The sequence below is a fragment of the Oryza brachyantha genome, chromosome 10 (assembly GCF_000231095.2).
Source record: "Oryza brachyantha chromosome 10, ObraRS2, whole genome shotgun sequence".
NCBI lineage: Eukaryota > Viridiplantae > Streptophyta > Magnoliopsida > Poales > Poaceae > Oryza > Oryza brachyantha.
In genome coordinates, this window is record NC_023172.2 from 632,311 (window position 1) to 652,193 (window position 19,883).

At 37.7% G+C, this 19,883-nt stretch overlaps 3 protein-coding genes across 4 annotated transcripts; 1 reads left to right on the plus strand and 2 right to left on the minus strand.

The window, feature by feature from the left end:
• Window positions 1–6,803: 6,803 nt before the first annotated feature.
• Window positions 6,804–8,492, minus strand: LOC102711733 (barley B recombinant-like protein A). 2 transcript variants are annotated; one of them, XM_015841875.2, is made up of 2 exons: window positions 8,359–8,492; window positions 6,804–8,137 (listed from the first exon to the last, which is right to left on the minus strand). In XM_015841875.2, the coding sequence occupies exon 2, from the start codon at window positions 8,074–8,076 to the stop codon at window positions 7,105–7,107; it is 972 nt and encodes a 323-aa protein (XP_015697361.2). In that variant the 5' UTR covers window positions 8,077–8,137; window positions 8,359–8,492; the 3' UTR covers window positions 6,804–7,104. The 2 variants fall into 2 exon arrangements, with proteins under 2 accessions (XP_015697361.2, XP_006661609.2); XM_006661546.3 differs by having other exon boundaries at window positions 8,353–8,491.
• A 4,580-nt stretch (window positions 8,493–13,072) lies between these two features.
• Window positions 13,073–14,363, plus strand: LOC102712938 (peamaclein-like). The gene is made up of 4 exons (XM_006662079.3): window positions 13,073–13,157; window positions 13,335–13,376; window positions 13,497–13,527; window positions 13,971–14,363. The coding sequence occupies exons 1-4, from the start codon at window positions 13,098–13,100 to the stop codon at window positions 14,150–14,152; spliced, it is 315 nt and encodes a 104-aa protein (XP_006662142.1). The 5' UTR covers window positions 13,073–13,097; the 3' UTR covers window positions 14,153–14,363.
• A 185-nt stretch (window positions 14,364–14,548) lies between these two features.
• Window positions 14,549–19,788, minus strand: LOC102713215 (U1 small nuclear ribonucleoprotein 70 kDa). Its single transcript, XM_006662080.3, has 11 exons — window positions 19,628–19,788; window positions 19,403–19,517; window positions 19,185–19,264; window positions 18,376–18,451; window positions 18,242–18,306; window positions 18,066–18,128; window positions 16,391–16,472; window positions 16,128–16,290; window positions 15,682–15,747; window positions 14,976–15,597; window positions 14,549–14,877 (listed from the first exon to the last, which is right to left on the minus strand). The coding sequence occupies exons 1-10, from the start codon at window positions 19,727–19,729 to the stop codon at window positions 14,991–14,993; spliced, it is 1,419 nt and encodes a 472-aa protein (XP_006662143.3). The 5' UTR covers window positions 19,730–19,788; the 3' UTR covers window positions 14,549–14,877; window positions 14,976–14,990.
• Window positions 19,789–19,883: the final 95 nt, after the last annotated feature.

The following is a 19,883-nucleotide window of genomic DNA, read 5'->3' on the forward strand; positions in this document are numbered from 1 at the left end:
AGAAAGATGATGGCTGATGGTGTGTAATCCTTTGCTTTTGAGAGATAAAGATGGATCTTTTGAGAGATGCACTTTTGTGTTTGTGAGTTGGTTTGATACTGTCTCAAGGCTCTCAGTGTAGTGGGTTTTATAGGGGCTTTATGGTCGAGGAAACATTGCTTTCCTCTACTTTCCATATTTAAGGCTCGTCTACATTCTATAATGTGGGGGTTTTTTTTCAGTATTGCCTGAAAATGAATTATTTTCTATAAAATTCTTGCATTCCAAAGTACTCTATAGAGATATGTTGCCTCGATACAATAATGATATAGTCAGAGATAAATAGACAGAGGATCATCAAATGCCTTAGATTACTTTTGTTTCTTTGGGAGGCCTTCAACTTAATATAGTTGAGTGAATTGCTGGGAAATTTTCACAGCCAAAATGAAATTTGGTCCATTTTCACTAATGGTATGGATGATACAAATGCATTTTTAGCTTGATACCATATGGAAAACCTTCATTAGAATTAGGACAGATATCTCTGTACAAATAGATCATATTGGTCATGTACAGTCAGAATGTTTAGCATCAGTGATGTATTTCTGGTTGAGTGGGAGATCTAAACAGATGTGATGTTAGAAAAAAAGAATTTTTAAAGGTCTTGCAATATAATTTGTGTGCATATCAAGGTTGCTTTGCTTAGGGATCAATGGGGAATCATGTGTGTGCATGAGAAAGGCAGAATTGTGCTTCATGCACTCACAAAGTGAAGGAATTCAGTGGTCCATCACAGACAGGAGGGCTACCAGGGGGGACATCACATCAACTAGCTCCTCCTTAATAAAAATTCCTACTGCCATTAGAGATGATAATGTTCTCCTCTTTTCCCTGCTTCTTAGGGCCCTTGTGATTTAACTTTAATCTTCATTTGTATTGTATTTTATATATGATAAGACCATGCAATTTTGTCTGTTATGTTTTAGTAGTGATGGAGGACAGAATTAATCTGATAGTATTTATGTGGGTATTTAGTTACATCTCTAAAGAGTTATGTAATCTCCTCTATGAGCTAATTAGCAAACTATGGCCTTTTATATATTATTATCGAATTTGTTGTTATCTTCCCTCTGGAAATTACCTTATCTGGGAGTTTATTTTCCCTCTGGATATATGTTGCTCATAACAGCATCTGGCACCACACTTACTAATCTTTGCCGACATCAAGTTGTCTCTTGTTCTTATTAATTCTTTCTAGGGTGCAGATCAAGATTTAATGAAGTAGATGTTAATTAGCATGGTGGAATCATGAATTTTCAACATGGCAATTATTTTTTCCAGTTTTGAACAACCAGATGCTGCCTAGATATAGATATGGGCTTTTACAAATTTGTCACTGTTTTTTTCTAAATTCGCATTTAGAGTAAAAAAGGAAAAACTTGGCAGGTCAACATCATTAAACTTCATGATCCTATGTGACATGTATCATTGAAACCGATGCATCAATTGATACTAGACATGGTGATGGTGATGTTTATGTGTACATGGTATACTTAATTTGCTCAAATAATTAATTAACATGAACTTGCCTGTGTGTATGCATGTCCTATTATGCATGCCATACATCGATCGATCCCACTAATGGTGGTAAAATACAAGTAAATTAACAAGGGTGGTCATGTCCCCTTGAGTGCTCAAAGTCACTTTTGTGCTTTGGCGCCGCACGTGTAATCATAATTACCCCCACAAGCATTAGTGTTGGCAAATCCAATTAACAAATGCAATTTTGCTAACTTGTGACGATTTGGATGTCGGGATTGATGTTGTGGAAGAAACCTATCTAATCATCATATCAGTATGGAGCATCTAAACAGGAGACTACTAATATGGTACTTTGTGTTTGTGATGTTTCTGAGATCCACGCATGGAATGGCATGTGTGAGCTTCAATATTTTTTTAGAAAAAATGCTAAAGAAGATCAGGTAGGTGTTGTTCATAACTGGTAGCCAGTCTCACCAATTATAGTGAGAAATTAAATGGAAATTAACAAAAAAAAATGGTTTAGGAGTGTGCAAGAATTTACCATTTTTGTTGTTGAGGCTAACAATTCCTAACTAGCCTGGGGTTTCTTTTTGATAATGGATATAATTCGGTTTTTACTTCAATACAAGTTATAACCACTTACTACAAAGCTGTTGGATAGACCAAATGCTAATGATCAAACAAATATGTACGACGATAATTAATCCTATTACTAAATATCCATCCAAAGATACAACTAGAGTGGATGCCCAGAAATATGTAGCAAAAATGAAAATCCTATAAGTAAAACCTGTGTGTTGCTACTGGTTGTGCTTTCTTGGTTACATCTCAAGAAAAAGCGTTTGTTTGTTGGCATATATCTTCAAATTATTGGGCAAATACAATAAAAATTCTAGTTATATATTCACCTCACCTACATTATATATCTTGGGCCAAATTAAATATTTTACCTGCAGATGTAATATGGATTAATTTGCTTGTGCAACCGCAATGTTTACCTTACACCTTCTTGGAATTCTGCTGATTCTCACACAACAACAATCTTCAGTCGTTGGACTGCGAAGCTGAAGTTGACACCAGAAAGTTGAGAAAAAAAACTTTAAAAAGATTAGTAATTAATAGATGAAAGGGAATTGCGTCCATGATGGCGCCTCTCTCCGCATGCATGATGCATCACGTCCACAAGCTAAGATGCCCACTTTTAATTACTTTGATGACTAGTTTACTGCTGCTATTATAACCTTTGTGGTTGCAAAGCACCTTTGATTTTATCCACCCATGTGCCTATGCATACTTTTTACTACTCTGTCTCCATGCTTTCCCAATGCATAGACAATTATGCTAGCTAGCACGCTATATATTCTCATCTACTACGAACAATTACTGCTACGGCTGTGTTCTGTGTTCGTTTCGGGATAGATTTAGGGTAAGTTATCTGGTGCGAAAAAATACTAATTGTAATAGATTAGCACGTACTCCTAATTAATAGATTAGCATATAATTAATTAATTATAAATTATAAAAAAATTAAAAATAGAATAGTGTGATATTTTAAAACAACTTTTCTATAATTTTTTTTGCGAAAAACACAGTTAGTAGTTTGAAAAGTGTGCGCACGAAAAATGAAGGAATCTAGATAAACAGTAGGAATATATAGCCGAACGCAGCCTACATCTACCTTTGGAACTGAGAATTTTTACATGAATTTGATGAAACTTGTATAATTTCTGCATCATTCTCACATGATTCTCATATTGAGGGATGCCTGTAAGAATCGTGCCGAATTGTACAAGATCATGGTCTATCAAATTACCTAGCAACATTTGAGCTCTGCAGGCGAGAGAATTGACCATATAGATCACTCAGAACAGTCCATGATCCAATCAGTTTCAATAAAAATGACATTTGTGAGGAGCACTTTTTTTACCACACATTAATTAATTAATTAATTACAATATTTGGCCGGTTGATTGATCGACATGTTACTGGTATTACCAAAAGCGAAAAGGAAGCATTTGCTTTAATTACCTTTGCTAGCTTTGGTCAAACAACATTATCATAATTTCTTTTAAAAAGTAACCTTTCTGCTGGTATATAGGTTTAGTTTGTTCTTACCAGTTTGTAATTGCCTCTTTTTGGCAATCTTAAGTGCCATCTCAAAAGGAACAAAATTAACCTTTATTACAGCACCTCGAAGCAGCATTCTTTGACCTACCGTATATAGTAAACTGTCCTGATGATGAGTAACAGTTAGCATCAGTGGATGTCATGATCATTAGTCACCTGTCAATTAGTTCAGTTCATGAAATAACTTAGTTCAATTAACAATGAAAATTGATCTCATACCATTATCTTCTAAGCTCTATATACACCATCACTGTTTATCTTAGTGATCAGTCAAGCTCAGGCACACAAGCTTTGGTAGTTTAATATTATTAACTTGCAAGATAAGTTTGGCCATCTACGGAAGTTATTACAAATTCCAGCTCCTTTTTAGAGGTTGGAGAATGGAGATCCACATGGCAATACATTATTAGTAATAAGGTTGAATGATGTGGTGCATACATGTAAATTTAATCATGATTTGAGCCTAAAAAAACAATGTTTGTGTGTCTTTTCACTTTGTTTTACAGGAAGAACTATGATTTGGATCTTGAAAATTTACAATTGCAACTCCAGTTGTGCAACTGCATAGTGGTGCCTAGATTCTACAATATGGCTCTATAGACGTGTAGGAACATAGACCATTACTACTTTCATGTGATATTTGATCCTAGTAAGAGACTTTTCTATGTATGTTCTTTACAATCTAAAAACAAATGTTGAAAAATAAACCACGATGAAAAAAACCACAAAATTAACTGCAAATTTAAGTTTTAAATTTAAATTTTGGATTATAAGCATTAGCGAAAAGATGAGTGTTATATTCAAATGTAAAAAACAAATAACAACATGAAAATCACCCCCAGTTTCTAGACAGCTATTGTTCACCTGATTAGTACTGCATCTGTTATTCTATTGTACTATGATTAATGAATAATAATCTTTTGTACAAGAAAATAATATGCATCCAATCTAAACTTCTGTGCAGAGACATGTCTGCTGGAGGAAAATGCATCAGAAATTAAGAATGGATGATTGATGACCAAAATGGATTTGATAGAACTCAGCAGAGCTAGCAATAAAGCCACATGAAAGCCCTACATGAGACGAAATGAACAAATGGAACCAGTACTATAACCAGTAACAGATCACATATAAAAAAAATAAAAACAGGCACAATGTTGATCATTTTGCAGTTTCGATGTATCAATGTTGGAACACATCAGATTATGGACAGTGGTGAAAATCATGCCACATCATATATAAAATTCCATAACATTGATAAAGGAATAATGTTGCTTCCCTTCTATGGTACTACCTCCGTTTCATATTGTAAGACTTTCTAGTCTTGCTAAATTCATCAATTGATGAATGTATATAATTTATATATATGTCTAAATTTATTAGCATCCATATGAATCTAGATAAGGCTAGAAAGTCTTACATTGTGAAACGGAGAGAGTAGCTCGGAAACATGGATCTCCAGAAAGGGATGAAGACCAATGAGAAACATCACAGATTCACAGTACAACTATTTTTGCAGGTACATCTCGCCCTGCTCACCATCAATTCTAGATTGACGGATAGATTGCTTTTGCATCTCAGCACGCACAAGTAAACATAGCATATTTTCTAAACAAATAAAAGAAATGAACAACAGATGCAGATAAGAGATCTTCATACAAGGCACAAGCACATCAAAAACAGCACAGATCAAGTAGAACAGCAGTGGGCTACTGGGCTAGCATATATGGAATCAGTGTATGTACAGATTACTCATGTGAACATTCCCAGACATAGGACGATGATACTGATAAATAGCATGCTCTACTACCACAATAGCTCACTTTATACCATTTCACACTAACCAGTGCACTTTATCTGTCAGAATATCTCTGTTATTGGCAGCATTAGCTTCTACATTCTAAGAATTACAGTAATTTCCTAATGGCTTTAAAGGTTATCAAAACATTCTGCATATTAACTTTATTCAATATTTACTGCTTACAAAATGTGTTGTCCACCGTTTTTCACCCTCAAGACCTCAGTAAGTCAAGAAGCTATGTGCAAGCATTCAGCATTCCAATGTAACTTTGTGCAATTCAGACAGAACAAAACTGGCAGCAAACCACAGTTCAGCATATTATGAAATTCATAAGAACTTAGTTTTTGTGATAATTAATTTTCTAAACAATCATGCTATCCAGCTCATTAATCACTGTCATTAATGTTCACATCAGCATTCTACTTATTTACTTATTATAGTTCATAAACGAAAATTGTTGAATGCAGGAAACATTGTTTAATTATAAATAGCTCCACTTTCCCTCAATCTAAAGATGAAAAAAAAAACAGAGGATATGCATGCCTTATAAAGCAATTAGACTTGACAGCTAAAAAGCTAAAAAGGTATGGTCTGATTGGAGTTAAATTCAACTCCCAAGTGCATAGGATCAACATTTCCTACACACAACATGTCACACTATAGTATTTTGTTTACAAAGGTTCAAGACGACAATGTTAATGCAGAATTGCAGATAGCTTGGAAACTTGCAGAATAATGAAAAAGCAATGTGTTCAAACTGTAGACACAGGTAACTTTCCTTATCTGAAAAAATAATCACCAGATCAAAAACCAAAGTTGGCTGCTGTCCAAAGTTTGAAGAAGAAAGCTTAAATGAGTCGGTGATTTTGAAACCATAGGATATCAACAAGGACCTATGAAAGAAGTGCAAATAATGACACATGGACTTAAAAGAGTCATCAATGAACAGCTAAGATTTGACTTCAATGGTCCCAGAAATCCGCCTACGAACAAGGGCTCAAAATACATGTTATATTAGACAAGTGGCAAATAGCATGCCTCAGCCTTTGTTCTAAAATTTGTTGATTCCAAAAAACTTTGGAATAGAATCTGACAGACTTGGTTGCATCAAATGAAATTGGCAAGAACCATGCTGCAGTTAACAGATTGGGTATAGAAGATTTTTACCCACATGTGAAACATCAGTTCAATAAAAGAATGGACAAGCAGTATATATAGGTTATATATGTGAACTTTGCATGTGTACACAACACAGCATGAAACAAATAACACTGCTACTTCAGGAGATAAACAGCTATATTGTGTTCTGTAAAACATCAAGACTTTGCAATGAAACAATGTATAGCAGATGATTCAAGCATAATGAGAAACATTGAATAGATTAACTTTCATCATGCCATCTAAATTAGACTGTCACATTACACTGCTACTTGTAAAGATAATGATAAAGATACACGCAGATAGGCGCCATACAGGTCAGCACCCAGGTCACAGATGAGCCATGTAAACTACTGCAAAGGGACAGGGCATGGCTAAAACCTAAACCTAAAAGGAATCTGCAGTTTGTCATGTAGAGTACATACAGACAATTACTCAGACCAAACAGCAGAGGTGGAACCTACAAAGCCGAGAAATTTAGAAACCTTTTGAGTCTTTTACCTTATGGTCACAAACTTGTTTGTGCCATGCTTGGCCCAGAAGGTCTTCAAGTCAATTGGATTATTAAGATTGTACCCTTCACCAGCAAGCTTCTCGAGCACTTTCTTGAATGCACCATGGCTCATCTTCCTTCCAGCGATGCGTGCCCCACGGCGCTTTGTACTCATTGGAAGTGGGTATGTTGAGATGGTGGTTGTGCAACATGCAGACTGCCAACCACCTGCACCCCAGCGGTAGCACTGCTGCGGTGAGCCCGTGCATGAACAAACAGGCGTTGGTATCCTTGAGAGGTCCAAATCAATCCCATTAATTACCATCCCTATAGCCTTCTTGGGACCCCTTCTCCGTGGTGCTGGCGGCGGATTCGGCGCGCCGTCCTCGCGTGCAGCGGCAGGCTTCTTGGGCTTCTTAGGCCTTGCTACCTTAGGTTGCCGGCCCTGCTGCCTCTTCTTGGGAGGGGGTGGCTGCTCATTAACAATGGGCACATTTTCCTCAATCATCGGGGAGGAAATGCATTCCTCTTTTGGCACTGGAGGTGGCGGGGGTTGTTGCGGCTGGGGGTCGGGCTGTTGCATCATCTGTAGAGTCTGCGCGGCATGCGTGCCAGGGATCATCCCGTAGGCCACCGGGTCATGATGCGGAACGTGTCCGCCATGCCCGACGGCGAGAGTGTGAAGGACCTTGGGCTCGCGGGGATGATGCTGCTGCGGGTGCATCCACATGTCGCCGCGCACGAAGTTGATGGACGGAGGCTCGGTGGGCACGGCAGCATTGGGCACGGAATCGCGCGGTTGGTGGTGGTGGTGGTGGTGGTGGTGGTGGTGTTGCAGGAAGGGGGTGGCGGAGAGCAGCTGCTTGGTGTCGCGGTCAGCGGGCACCGAGGACATGAGCTGCAGGCCGAGGTTCCTCGCCGGTGAGTTGAAGAAGCTCCCCCAGCCCCTCATGCTCATGTTGGCGTCGTCGTCCATCCTCAATCCTTACCAGCGGCTCATAGGGGCGGATCTGACATCCCCAAACCTCTCTTCTCTCCTGTTGATGGGAACAAACAAACAACCAGACAAACCAACAGCTTAGTTAGCATTCATTCAAAGCAAAATCAGGGTTCCAGATCCAGATCTACGAGGGAAGCTTGTCTAGGGTTAACGCACGCACGGAAATCCGTTCGAGAAGAAGATGAAAAATTCATCCGACAGGGAGAGAGGAGAGATGAGAGAGAAAGAGAGAGAGGAGAATGCGGTGCTGACCCTGACCCAAGGAAGGAAGGGCGGAGGATGGCGGCGACGATGGATGCAGATCGACGGAGAGGAGACGGAGACGACGACGACGACGGGGAGGGGAGGGGAGGGGAGGCGAAGGGAAAAATGAGTATCCCAAATGAAATGATTTCTCCTTTTTCTTTTATTTTTTTCTTTTTAACCTGTTTGTTGAACCGCCGCGATAAATCTGGCTTACAGTATATAATTGGGCCGCCCCCTACTGTAGCCAGCCCGGCCCAGTACACCACTTTCGATGCTTTTTCTCTCATTTTTACCGGAAATTTAACATTCTGTCACCCTTACGATTACGAGTGGTTAAAACAGATTTGTCACTTCGCTGTCTATGACATATGAGTTCTTATGAGTTTATGATAGATGGGTCCAATGGTAAATCTGTTATAAGCATTCGTAATAGCGGCAAAAAGTTAAATGCCCCCATTTTTACATACTCTAGCAATAGATCCGTGTGTTACAATATATACCCTCAAGTATATATAACATTTACATACCCTCAAGTATTTATAACATTTATACTAGCACATATTGATCATGGTAACACTTATAGCTAATCATGCACTAATTAGACTTAAAAAGATTTATCTCACGATTTCCCCCATAACCATGTAATAATTTTAATTTTTATCTATATTTAATGCTCCAGTTTGGTGTCCATACGAGTGAGGGACTAAGTATAAAAAACATTTTGCATAAGAGCGACAACATTATAACCCTAATAATGAGGGATCAAGTACAAAAGATATATTAGGGAGGAAGTTAGCACTATAATCCTCTATGACCAGCCTTTGAGCACACAAACCTACTAGAAGTACTGGTCCATCTACTGCACTCTTGTTGTTATACTGCTTCCTAACATCAAAGCCAATCTTACCACCATAGCTAACCCAAAAGTTCCAAGCCTCATCAACGTTGCTAAACCTCATTCCAGTTCTAGGCATCCAACATGGTGTATTCACCATTCTATAAATAAAGAAGAACCATTTGTCACACACTTATGTTTGATTCAAATATAACCTAAAATTTGCTACTGGAAGCAAGGAGACAATAAGAATAAGTGCAGGCAACAATCTTCACTTAGGCCCCGTTCGTTGGTGAGATGGATAAGATAACTTATTCGGTACAGAAAACGTAATAATAGATTAGTACATGATTAATTAATTATTAATTATTAAAAAATATGAAATAGACTAATATGGTTTTTTAAAACAACTTTACTATATAAATTTTTTGTAAAAAATACACCGTTTAGCAGTTCGAAAAATGTGCGTGTGAAAAACGAAAGGGATATGATAACTTATCCAGCTCCCGAACGCGGCCTTCCTTATCTAAATTTTGGTCGATGGTGCTCTGTGGTTGGCTCGTCTTCGTGGAAGCATCTTCCGTGGTGAGAGAATATAGAGAGAAGTATGGCTTGGGAGATTGTAACATAGCATGTGATTTGCTCCTGGAAGCCAAGGAGATCAGAAAAAAAATGCAAAAACAATCTTTACTTACTTTTCTAAATTTTGGTTGATTGTGCTTTGCTCCATCCTGTGTTCATTGATTTTCATGGATCCATTTTAGTGGTGAGAGATTAGGATGGAACTATGGCATGAGAGGAAGTTGGGAGAGATAGAGAGCGAATGAAAAGACTTATAAAAGGTAAAACTAGAAAAAAATGAAGGAAAATGAAGCAGCACCAGCAATTTTTCACGCCTAAACGTGACTGTTGCTAACCCCTGGAGACCCATACGTTGATCTTGCCTAGGTAAGCAAATATATCCTCAACCGTTGGATATAGATAGGATAACAGCTAATGCCAACCCTCTGCATTAGCTTCTCTGCGATTCCAAATCTAAGCATGCAAATGTTCGTAATTCTACTTCTAATCAATGTGCTTAGGTGCCCGCGTTAATTCTCTCGTGATAAGATGCCCAACAAATAAATAAGCTAATTGTGTTTTGCCAAATGTCCAATAGATAAAAAGGCACACTTATCTGTTGACATTTTGGCAAAACAAAGAACCCATATATTTGTTGGGTATCCTATATATGACCTATCATGAGAATTGATGTGCACATCTAAGCACATTGATTAAAAGTAGAATTCGAACATTATGTGCTTAGATTTGGAATTGTAGCTCTACATGTGCTTACATGAAAAAAAAATCGGCCAGGGTATGTCAATAAATGCACTAGCAATATATTTAAATAAAAGAAAAACTGCTTGATGATAAACATGTTATTCACCTTAGAGTGTTTTAAAATATACCATAGCAGTACCTTGTAGTAATAAAATTACTTTTACATGACTTACTGTCTGCTCGGTAGTATAGTGAAAAATTACTGGACAATTTTGTATCTCGCGTTGACAAACCAGTGTGCATCACACGGCCATAGCCCTGCTACAACGTAATAGTTTCGTTCCTAAATATTTAACACCGTTAACTTTTTTATATACGTTTGACTATCTGTTTTATTCAAATTTTTTTGTCAAATATGTAAAACTATATATATAAAAAAAGTATATTTAATAATAGATAAAATGATATAAAAACAATTAATAATTATGTAAATTTTTTAATAAGACGAGTAATCAAATGTATATGAAAAAGTTAACGGCGTCAAAAACAATTTAAAACGGAGGGAGTAAAAAAGTTTATCGACCATTCTAAATTTTAAACGGGCACTTCACTTTGTTATCCACGGAATGATGCCGTAATTAAGAAAGTAACAAGATTACTCAGCTTTTCTGTTTACTCACGTAAGGCGCGTAGTCCTACGTGACAGTTGGCGCTACACACCTAGTAAAATGTAAAAAAAAATTACTTGGGCTGCATAAGGCCACCTTCAACTATATTTAATAAATATAGTATGTTATCTCTAAGCATTATAAAAGACAATATCTTTAATGGTCTAGTTCTTAGCAAATAGCTCATAGTACAAATGATCCTACAATTCATTCTCACTTGACATTAAAATATGTGCAAGAGACTATCTCTTGATTAAGAGATAGATTTTATCTCTCTTCTATTAAAAAATTATATAGTATACTTTATAGATAGCTTATAGATACCCATTGGAGGTGGCCTAACAGTAGTTGGGGGCGTTGTGAGGAGCGCAAGATAAATAAACAATTAATGCGCTAAGCGTGTTATATGGAGTTTATATCCCGCATCTTTTCTTATGCTTATAACCAAAATTTAAATTTTATAACTTAAATTTAAAATTAATTTTAGGCTATTTCTTTTAGATCACTGAAAACATGTATAAAATATGTTTACCTATAAATTATTCTTTAATTATTAATAAATCATTTTATTTATGCTTTATTTTAGGAGAAAATTCCTTCTATACCCTTGAAAAATTTAGCCAATCCCATGTATATTTCTGAGTTTTTGTCACTCTCCTATGTACCGTGAGTATTTGTTTTGATCTCTTTTATGCCCCCTCCCGCTAGTTGACCGTTAAATTAGTGTAAAATGTCAATTTTATCCCTGGACATGTAAGGAATAAGGAAATAAAGCATTTAGACATTAAAAATATAGTACTTTCTTTTTATGGTAATAAGTTTGACGTATGAAAATGTAATATGGGTAGCATAATAGATTTTTAAATGGTAACCATAATAAATTTAAGTTATAGTATTTATACATTAAATTTTTAAATATATATTAAAAAATATGTCTAACATTTTAAAATGGTAACCATAATAAATTTAAGTTATGTAGCATTTTTAAGTTATACAACATGTAGCAAATCTATTGTACTACTATCACAAAAATATGTTACATATATTTTTAATAAAAATGATATATTTTTATTATTATAAAATATTTGTCATAAATAATACCTTACACGGTAAACAATACAATAGTCACACACAACGAATTTATAGATTTTAATACTATATTTCACATTTTTCTATTGTTTTTTTCAAGCATAAAGGGCAAAATTGACATTTTAAAAAAATTAAACTGTCAACTAACAGCCCATCAACCAAAAGGGCATGGAAGGCATGAAAATCAAAATTCAAGAGCATGCAAAAGATTTAGCAAAATTCAGGAGCACTTAGAGGATAGGATAATATTTGAAGGGCATACAAGGAATTTTCCCTTATTTTAGTGAAACAGCGACTCAAAAAAAAAAACAGCTACTCTGCGAGACGCTTGTCGTCTGAGCATATGCCAAGGAGAGGATGGAAGAAATTGAGGGGAGTTCCAGGAACCCGAATCAGAATTTTTTTTAGCTAGAAATTATCTAAATTTCTTTTCCATGTAGAACTTATGATATTTGTTGTAATGTTGAGATGCCTACAGTGTATTAATACATGCATCGGTGCACCAGCATGAAAAATAAAGATCTCCAAATTGTTCTAGCCAAGATTTTATATCAACACGTACAATCAATGCAAATCGTAATATCAGGTTGTATGTTGCAGTCAATATTTTGTGCGAATACCTAGGATCATTTTATCAACATGCATGACAACTCCTAGATAATTCCAGATTGTATATTAAGTATATAATATTTATATCATTATGATCAAATCTCCCAAATAATTCCGCCCAAGATTTATGCAATGAATGAGCGTTTGGAAATGATCCAGAGATACCTCACATTTATTTGCTCTATAAATGCAAGTTATTTGTACTATATATACCTTCCCCGCCAAGGAAGTTATCTCCAAGAAATTGTTGTTGTGCAAGAGCCAAGAAATAGTTGTACGAAGGAGTAATGGCTCCAGCATCAAGCTCTCTCCCCATTGTTTTCTTCTTAGTCGCAATGTCATTTGTGGTAATGCATTTTTCTGACTTGTTTTATTTGTCTTCAAACAACCATTTTGACCAAACCATATACAGTTTAAGACAATATTCTTTGGTTTGTTCATTTCCTGTTACAAAACATTCATTCTATCAAAGTATTGGTTATGTTTATTTTCATCACAAAGGATGTCCTTGTTTTGTTTTTCAGGTTGTGGTCTCCGGGCAGAAGAATGGAGCAATTTACCATTTGGTAAACTTATAGCATTGTTCTTTTTTGTTGGAATACTAGTAAATCGTAACATAATCATTCATTTATTTGCATTTATTTTTTTATTCTTTCCACTAAACTGACGTACGAACTTAATTGCAGTTTGGTGGTGAAGGCTCGGTCACCATAGAAGGTATAGTATATAAGCTGTGAATTTTCTTATTCAAACGACACAAAAGTAAAGGTGCAAACAATGAACTACGGTCAAATTAACTAAAATACTATCTAGGAGTAGTATAATTGGATAAATACTCATCCCACAAAGAGTTGGTCTTTAGTCTTCAAAATTTGTCCCATAAGTAATTGGTTTTTTTTTTTTTGAGGTGTCCACCAAACATGGATCACCAATCACGACGGCTTAATGGAGATAGCATCGATGTCCTTCTACCACAATGCTAATTCTTCTAAGTTTTTCAAAATAAAACCAACTCTTTATGGGATAGATGAAGAAGCAGCGAGTTAAAAATGCAAAATGCCTGACTTGAATATCTAGAGTTTTTCACTGCAATCATTTTTGAAAGTCAAGAAGTAACTAGTAACAAAATTTGACATGGTTTTCTCTTGTGCTGTATGCAGAATGCCCAGACAAATGCAACTACCGTTGCTCGGCGACATCTCACACGAAGGCGTGCCTTACATACTGCAACTACTGCTGCGAGAGATGCCTCTGTGTTCCATCCGGTACATATGGGAACAAGGAAGAATGCCCCTGCTACAACAACTTGAAAACCCAGGAAGGCAAACCAAAGTGCCCCTGAAGATGAACCATAGCTTACAATGTCTCCTGCTACTAGATTCCTATACTTTTCTGTCATTTTAATTGTTGGGAAAGATCAACATAATAAAAGTGATCCATTTTGTAATTGAGCTTTACCTTTGCATGCTTTTTAAGCCACTACTAGCATCATAAGACTATATATGTATTGACATGGAAGGAAATTAGAGCATTGGTCTGGAACAAATTTAAGAAAAGTGGTCCATTTTACAATCAATAATTCAACGTGCATATCCAAATTAATCCTGAGGATCTTAAATTAACGTGCATAGCCATGGTAGAGGGAAAGATGTCAGGTTGCATCTGAATGCAACAATGACGTCAGAGGAATCTAAGACTGGTTTTCCGTATGTTTGGAAAACAAATTAGTACAAACCTCACAAAAAGGATATGTCAATATTGGAATTCCATACGAAATAACTGGACTCCATGTACTTGAATTACAAAACCTTCCTGAACGGACGGAGTACTGAAGCAAAAGGATGAATCTGAAACAAATTCTAGCGTCTGTCATACAATACAGGTGCAGGGGTGTGCGAAAACTGAAATATCTTAATCCCAGAGAAAAAAAAGGAACAACAAATAGTAACACCAGTATTACAAATCCAGTCTTGCAAAGCCGCATGGCTGAAGCGCCAGACAACCACAAGTAAACATCCTTCTGCCTTTTTGGCCAACAATGAGGAGCACCGAGAACCGTTAAAGCAGCTGAAATGGTGCAGGTATTTAACAGACATCATTAACAATAGAAGAAGAAAAAAGTATGAAGACTAGTAAAGAAAGATGTTGTGTCAACAGACACTTACTGCAGCGAACAAATTTCAGTTATTGTGCTCATCAGCTTGGTGATACTGGTAGTCACCTTCCTCATATGCCTCACCCTCTTCAGGGCCTTCAGGTTCTGTGTTGTTAGGTTGCATCTGATAGTACTCATGCTCATGTCGCTTTGAACGCTCGGTCTCATAAGCATCATGGCTTTTGTGTTGCTCATAGTTATAGGCATATTCTTGATCATAACCAGCTAAATTTCTGTCATGTTTTGGCTCACCATTGGCATAATCAGCGTCTCTCTCATGCAAGTGACCACGGTCCCGTTCGTGACTTGCATGCTCATAATCCCTCTCGCGGTCCCTGCCTCTCTCACGATGGCGATCATGACCACGCTCACGCTCTCTCTCATAATCCCGACCACGATCCCTGTCCCTATCTCTATCACGACGATCACGATCACGCTCACGGTCACGGCCATGATCTCTTTCCCGGTCCTTTCCTCGTTCCCTGTCCCGAGTCCTGTCCCGATCCCTATGGTGGTGTCTATCTTCTCTTGAATCACGCTCCCGAGTACGGTCATGGGAGCGTTCACGGGTTTCGCGGGTTTTTTCATCACGTTCTCTTTCCCGTGGCCTTTCACGAGACTTCTCCCGGTCCCTGCATGAAAACATGAGTAATAAGCATAATACTCACCACAACTAGATGATAATGCAGGAATTCCATTTATTTGATAAGATCAACCTATCTGCATGGCGATCATCCCTTCTAGGCTCCTCCGATCTTGGGCGTCCAGCATGCGGCTGCTCCCTGAAAAAAATGCATGTATTGAACGTTAAATACATGGAGGATACCTAAACATATGACGAACAAAAATTATACCCCAAAACCTTCACTCCACTAACAACATATGCACCTATTGGAGTTAATCTCCATTCTATCAGTATCAAAATTCAAGGTACCAAAATGTCCCCTCTGATAATATATTACTAAAGAAGCACTAAGAACAAGAAAAGGCAAAAAAAAAAAGAAAACAGGTAACAAACAAACATATCCAAGAGACTAAAGCATTTTTTATCATTACTACAATGTTTAGTGTTCACATCACCTATTAGTTGTTGCGTCAATACAAGATCAGACAAAAATATTAGCTTCTTTCATCCATTGAAATGGAAAAAGAATAAATATACCTAGCGGAGAGCTTCTGTTCAGCATTTTGACCACCAATTCTGCTTGATCCAAGCCCACCACCCAATCTCCTAGGACGCCAATTTGGAACAGTTCTACCACGCTCCACATCAACCAGCACCCTTCTGTTGTCCACTTTCCTCCCATCTGCTTGCTTGTAAGCATCTGGTGAAAACACAAATTAGAAGAGAAAATGTAAGACAACACAGCACCAGCAACTACACCAAATTAGGCTGTACAAGAGATATGCTAACCAGAAACTTACTTTTCATGTCCCGGGTGTGCATATACTCGATGAACGCATATCCTCTAGGTTTATTTGTTTCCTTGTCGGTCACAAGCCGTACCTGCAAAAACTCACATATACCAATTATGGTCTTTCCGGAAACAAATCTGCACTGAACTTAAGAATATTGCTGGTTATCATTACAATTGTTTGTTTGTATTAGCATATATTCTATGCTGCACGACAGACAGGCATAAAGCCTAAAACAGCCGTGCTAACCTTGCATATGTAGATCCTTCATTACGAGGAGAGAAATCCAGCACAGATCAACACAGTTGGAGGCAAAAAGCAGTCTGACTGGTTGGCGTTTGTGGAAAAATACAATGATACCCCCTTACCAGGGAATTTACTAGATTAAAAAAGAATATGTCGGTGGACTAAATACAATACCCAGTTACCCTCTCCATTGCATAAAGTTCATACAGCCTTCATCGGTAAGACCAGCAAAATAGACAACGGTTACATAAATTAAGGTGACAAATAGCAAGTCAGTGATGTCTATTCCTTACGCTGTTACGCATCAGAAAATGGAACAATCCTCAACTCTAAAAGTTGAGAGAAGCCTTTTTCATTATATTTTGCTGTGGTTTCCTCCATGAGAAGCATCATTTGGAAGCAGAACTAGCTTTTGCTCAGGGAAAGTAACCATAAACACTGTACTCACCAGCAACCTAACAGATCCCAGAATGTAGAAACCCCATGCCTGCAGATAAGCTGCTTTTTAAAGCATAAAGTCATCTAAGCTTACTTGTGCCATCACCAGCATTCTTCAAGCTTGTTTGCTCCAGTTAAGACACACGGGATGCAAGTTCATAGAATGGGATAACATATCGAGAAAAAATATCTGTACATTGTGCTGTCTACTATAGAAGTAAATGGTTTAATCTTTTCCTAGAGACATTACTAAAAACGGAAAAAAGATTATTCTAAGAAAAAGAACATCAGGGCTGCATGCAGTAAAAATACCTGATTGTACATATTTTTTCCCAGGATTTTTTAGTCTTGAAATAATTGTACCAAGTACAAACCATTCACAAATTAACTTGGTCAACAGTAACTCAGTTCATATGGCTAGTAAAATTACCAGAAGACCTGCCTGAAATCTATATTAGACCACTAAGTGCATCAGCAATCCCCACATATTTAAAGATGGATAACAAAGAGAAGATTGTGTCAGAACCCCCCAAACCAAGACATGTCAATACAAGGTAAATAGGTTGTTTAAATATTTTGAAGAGATTATTTGATCATTGTTTCCTTGGATTACTAAAATGTAACTATCAAAAATTATTGAGGAGCAAACAGAAATGCATGCTTACACACAAAACACTGAATGTATTGCACAGCTTGAAAATTAGAGTTCTACAAACTGTGAAAAAACAATTAGTAGTAAAGAACACAGAAAAGCCAGACATTAATGTTCTTTGCAAAAAGCAGACTTGAAAGTGCTTTGTTCAATTTAGAAAAAAATACTACAAACAATCCTGATAACTGAAAATCGTAACAAAATAGTGCCTTGTGAAATTCCAAGGATAAATAATGGCAGTGAACCAACTTTTCTTAAAAACATGTTTTCATATATGAATAGAACAACCAAACACCTTACCAAAGAGGAATAACTCCACCTGCACTGGGATTTACCACATGTACTTACCCTTTTAATAGGCCCATAAGCTTCAAACTCCCGCTTGACTCTGTGCTCAGACGTCTCATAATTCTATAAATGTTTAGTTGAGTCAATGGTCAATAACATACAAAAATAAATTATCAATAATGCATATTTCAAAGGAATAAAGAACTTGTGAACGATGCAATAAAAAAGAAACTTACGAGTCTTGCAACAAAGAGTGTTTTGTATGGATCTCCAGTGGCATTGGGGTCACTCTGTGGGTCATCTGTCCAAAGAAAAAATATCACATCAATGATGTTATAACAACTATCAAGCACAGCTAAAAAAGACTTACATTTCTGAAGCTCTTCAGCAACCTTTGCTGCACCTTGCTCAAGCTTACTGTTGCGAATCCTATCCTTCTTTTCAGCCTGTGTAGATAAAACATAGCTATCAAGTCTTGAACTAGAACAACAAAATGACAAACCAAAAAAAAGAGTAAATCTGCAAATAACAATAGACAGTCAGGCACACACACACCAATAATGGTCTTATCAATAGAAACAGTAACTATATGATTGTGGAGTCTATGCAATATTACTATATGGCCACACACAAAATATATCATTGATTCATTGGCATCTAAGTAATATGGTTATGACCACACAACAAGGAACAGCACATGGTTGTCAAGTCGTAAAGTCAAGTTGAGGTACCGCTGGACCAACTTGGTGACTTGATCGAGAGTCCAGGACTTGGTCGTGCAAAACCAGGGGATGCACTATATAATATTTACTACTAGGCACTATATATATATAGTACTATAAAATATGGACTATGAAGTAGCCTGAGAGACAATAAGACAACAAGAAATAAAATTAAAGTACTAAACACAATAAGCCACTTAGTATGGTGATTTGGTGATTTGCTTCAACTAATGTAGTACCAACTTTATGACTAATCTATGAATAACCACGACTAATTGCACGACTTGCTATTTGGTCGAGTTATGGCCCTATGGTCATGTAGCTCGACCGACTTTACGACTAATAGCGAGAATTGATAGCAGTGGAATAGCATAATGCAATACTAATGGTTCCACTTCACTACAAAACAAGGAGTTGAAACGAAATTGAGCAGCAAGTATTACCCAAAAACCCATACCTTGGTCTCGCATGTGGGCACAGGCGGTGCGTACTCAGGGTCACCAGACTCAGCAAACTGCGACACAAATTGTGCCATACCTGCAGGCAAATCAACAAGAAGAATCCATCAGGAAGGAAAATTATACCCCCTCCCCTCCCAGCAATCTGACGTAGAGAATAAACAAAAATTCGTAATCCCCCGCATATAGAGAGAATAAAGAGGGCGAGGGGACTTACCAGTGTAGGCAGGCAACTTGCGCTTCTCGACGGGCGGCTTGTACTCGAGCGGCGGGCGCGGCTCGAAGAGCTTGAGGAGGTTGGGCGTGAGGCCCGTCGGGTGGCCCTGCCCCATCTGTCACCATGGTATTGGAGATCTCATCAGAATCAGATCGAACCACAACAAAAAAGAAGAAAAAAAGAGGAGCTAGGGTTTAGGGGTGGGGGTGGGGGGAATCGGGTTACCAGCTTGAGCTGCTGCACGTTGACGCGCTGGCCCTTGTTGGAGCGCGACTGCATCCCGCCGTCCGGGTTCCCCCGCATCATCCCGCTGCCGTAGTCGCCCATGGCGGCGGCGGCGGCGGCGGCGGCGGAGAGAGAGAGAAAGAGCGATTCGAGTCGAGGCGAGGCGAGCTCTCGGGTTTGGGGGAAGAGAGAGAGGCGCCCGAGACCAAAAGACCTACTCTAGAACTAGTAATACGGTCCAGGCCCCACAGGTCAG

Coding starts and splice junctions, on each gene's coding strand:
- LOC102711733 (XM_015841875.2), bottom strand. CDS start 8,076: ATGGACGACGACGCCAACATGAGCATGAGGGGCTGGGGGAGCTTCTTC.
- LOC102712938 (XM_006662079.3), top strand. CDS start 13,098: ATGGCTCCAGCATCAAGCTCTCTCCCCATTGTTTTCTTCTTAGTCGCA. Junction 13,158..13,334: donor TAGTCGCAATGTCATTTGTG/GTAATGCATTTT, acceptor TTTGTTTTTCAG/GTTGTGGTCTCCGGGCAGAA. Junction 13,377..13,496: donor ATGGAGCAATTTACCATTTG/GTAAACTTATAG, acceptor ACTTAATTGCAG/TTTGGTGGTGAAGGCTCGGT.
- LOC102713215 (XM_006662080.3), bottom strand. CDS start 19,729: ATGGGCGACTACGGCAGCGGGATGATGCGGGGGAACCCGGACGGCGGG. Junction 18,307..18,375: donor TGCTGAAGAGCTTCAGAAAT/GTAAGTCTTTTT, acceptor TTCTTTGGACAG/ATGACCCACAGAGTGACCCC. Junction 16,473..18,065: donor CTTATGGGCCTATTAAAAGG/GTAAGTACATGT, acceptor GAGTTTTTGCAG/GTACGGCTTGTGACCGACAA.